The 2,882-nt window shown below is 39.4% G+C and overlaps 1 protein-coding gene across 1 annotated transcript; it reads left to right on the plus strand.

The window, feature by feature from the left end:
* The first annotated feature begins 342 nt into the window (after positions 1-342).
* On the plus strand, positions 343-2,508 carry LOC140878589 (uncharacterized). The gene has a single exon (XM_073282203.1). It carries the CDS (start codon positions 343-345, stop codon positions 2,506-2,508), a length of 2,166 nt encoding a protein of 721 aa, XP_073138304.1.
* The last annotated feature ends 374 nt before the right edge of the window (positions 2,509-2,882 follow it).

Here is a 2,882-nt window from a genome sequence, read left to right on the forward strand (position 1 = left end):
TCCTCCTCCCTTTTATATTAAGGATGATAGAACTCTGCGTGCGTACCTTTACTTTGGTGCCCCAGACAAGAGACCTGTGCTGAATGTTATGGTGGAAGAAGAGGAAGTGAACGTTGGACTGGACAACGAGGTGCATGCATTTGAAAGCACTTAGCACCTCAGTAATGATAGCATGACATTTAATAACATCGCTAATTTTGAACAATCATTTGATGTTTGTGACAGATCGATGGATGAAACTGTTGGGGGGGGATCAATCGTACTGGGAGGAATTTGTTGTTAGATGGAGATGATACATGTGGCAATTGTAAAGTCGCTGATTGTGGTAGATCATGCAATGAAATGCGGGGTCTTGATGGTGAAGACGAGGATCATGACAGATCGTTGGATGTAAATGTTGGGGGGTTGAATCGTAATGACGAATACTTCGATGGAGATTTTTTCATTCCTAACGAGAATGATAAGGAAACAACTGAGAATGTCAACATGTCTTGTCCTGTGGCGGGGTTGAATCATAATGATGAATACTTTGGTGGAGATTTTGTCATTTCTAACGAGAATGATAAGGAACAACTGAGAATGTCAACGTGTCTTGTCCTGTGGGGGGGGTTGAATCATAATGACGAATACTTTGATGGATTTTTTGTCATTCCTAACGAGAATGATAAGGAAACAACTGAGAATTTCAACGTGTCTAGTCCATTCAAACAACTTGAAGATCCTTTAATTTTAGGAGAACCTTCATTACACCAGCAGCAATTAAGACGGTCTGAGTCCGAGCCGGAAGGGTATCTAAATAGACATCGGATCCGTAAGAGAATTTCGTTGGTAGATAGAGCTGAGTCATGTGGTAATGGTACCTACTCGTTCCATGATGGATCCAACATTTCAATTGGGCAGGTATTTTCCAATAAGGCAGAATTTCAAATTGAATTGTCCCGACTTGCAATAAAGTCATCTTTTGAGTTCAAAATAGTGAAATCTAACAAGTCCGTGTATGATGTTCGATGTGCTGCTGATAGTTGTACTTGGAGGATTCGAGGTGCAAAGAAAGATCCACACTCAACATGTTTTAACGTTCGAACATATTGTAACATTCACACCTGTGACTTGATGCGCATGACTATAAAAAATCGACAGGCTACTTCTAGGTTAGTGTCAGCTGTGTTGCTAGAAAATTTCGGTGGTCAAAGAACTACACTTGTGCCGAAATCAATAATCACAATGATGCATAATCAGGGAGTTCAAGTATCATACTTCAAGGCACGTAGAGGTAAAGAACTGGCCCTTAACACCATGATGGGCGATTCTGTTGAGAATTTTAGGAAGTTGCCATCATTTTTGAAAATGGTTGAGAAAGTAAATGTTGGTAGTTTCACGGATTTAGAAGTCGATGAAGAAAAAAGATTTAAATACATGTTCTTGGCATATGGTGGATGTATTACGGGATACAAATTCATGAGAAACGTTGTCTGCATTGATGGTACATTCTTGAAAGGAAAGTATGACGGTGTGCTACTTGTAGCAACCGCACAGGACGGAAATCACCACCAATTTCCCATTGCATGGGGTGTTGTCGACAAGGAAAGCTCTGAGTCATGGTCTTGGTTTCTAAGCAGATTGAAAATCATAGTAGAGGACGACGACGAATTGGTGATAATATCAGATAGACACCAGGGCATCATAAATGCAGTTGCATCTTTATACAATCGTGCACATCATGTGTTTTGTATGTGGCACATGTCACAAAACATCAAAGGCAAGAGCAACAAAAAAAAGGGAGCTGCCGAGCTATTCATTCGGGTGGCAAAAGCATACAAGGAAAGTGATTTTGATTTCTTGTATACAGAATTGAGAGAGAGATTTCCAGAGGTTGCTAAATATTTGGAGGATAACACTTATCCCGAAAGGTGGTCTAGAGCGAAACAAACCGGGAACCGTTACTCCATCATGACCACAAATGGAGTGAAATCAATAAATGGTAGGTTGCGTGAGGAGAGGGAGCTTCAAATAATTGCATTATTGGAAGCACTGCAAAGAATCACATCAACCTGGAGAAGTAAATATCGTCAAGAAGCGGTTGCATCAACTACACATCTCACACCAGCGATAGAGTCGATCGTTCGTGAGAATTTCATCATTTCTAGAAAATATGAAGTAATTGAAGCAACTGAGGGGAAGTATTGCATGTATGGTAGCACAAGCAACGAGTTAGTTGATTTACAGAGTAAATCTTGCACATGCCGTAAATTCGACATTGACAGGATTTCATGTTCACATGCCATTGCTGCTGCCTACAAAGCAAATATTTCTGTTTATGAATTTTGTACAGATTATTACACCACACGTTATTGGTTAGAAGCATATACGGACCCTGTCTATCCAGTACCAGGTGAATGGACAGTGCAGGAGGAAATATTGGTGCTGCCGCCTCTAGTCATTCCCCGACGTGGACGGAAAAAAGTAAAAAGAATACCTTCAGTCGGGGAGTATGGCAGAAGACGTTGATTTTTAGTTGTCACTCATTCAGCATGCAACGACCGATTAATGTATGGTGTCGACTGTTAATATTACCAACTCGATCGGTTTGTGTAGAGTTTTATTTCTCTTTTCAATCGATCGTTATTCGTTACTAACGAAGCCTAATTCATACAGGAGAGTCGGTTGGTATAAAAAAAATATAGAATGGTACAAGTTTGTTAATAAAAAATATTGCTAGCTAAAATTTCACATAAACATAAATGAAAATTATTACGGAAATATGTTTTGTTGTTTTCAAACGTTAGAGTTTTTCGTATTTATTATTATTTGCATTTTATTCATATTTAACTTTTGTAGTTTGTGCGCGAAATACGTGTCGACCGATTAATGTATGGTGTCGA

This window comes from Henckelia pumila, chromosome 2, assembly GCF_033568475.1.
Source record: "Henckelia pumila isolate YLH828 chromosome 2, ASM3356847v2, whole genome shotgun sequence".
NCBI classification, from domain to species: domain Eukaryota; kingdom Viridiplantae; phylum Streptophyta; class Magnoliopsida; order Lamiales; family Gesneriaceae; genus Henckelia; species Henckelia pumila.

Excerpts from the sequence above, each read along its gene's own strand:
- LOC140878589 (XM_073282203.1), top strand. The coding sequence starts at position 343 with ATGCGGGGTCTTGATGGTGAAGACGAGGATCATGACAGATCGTTGGAT.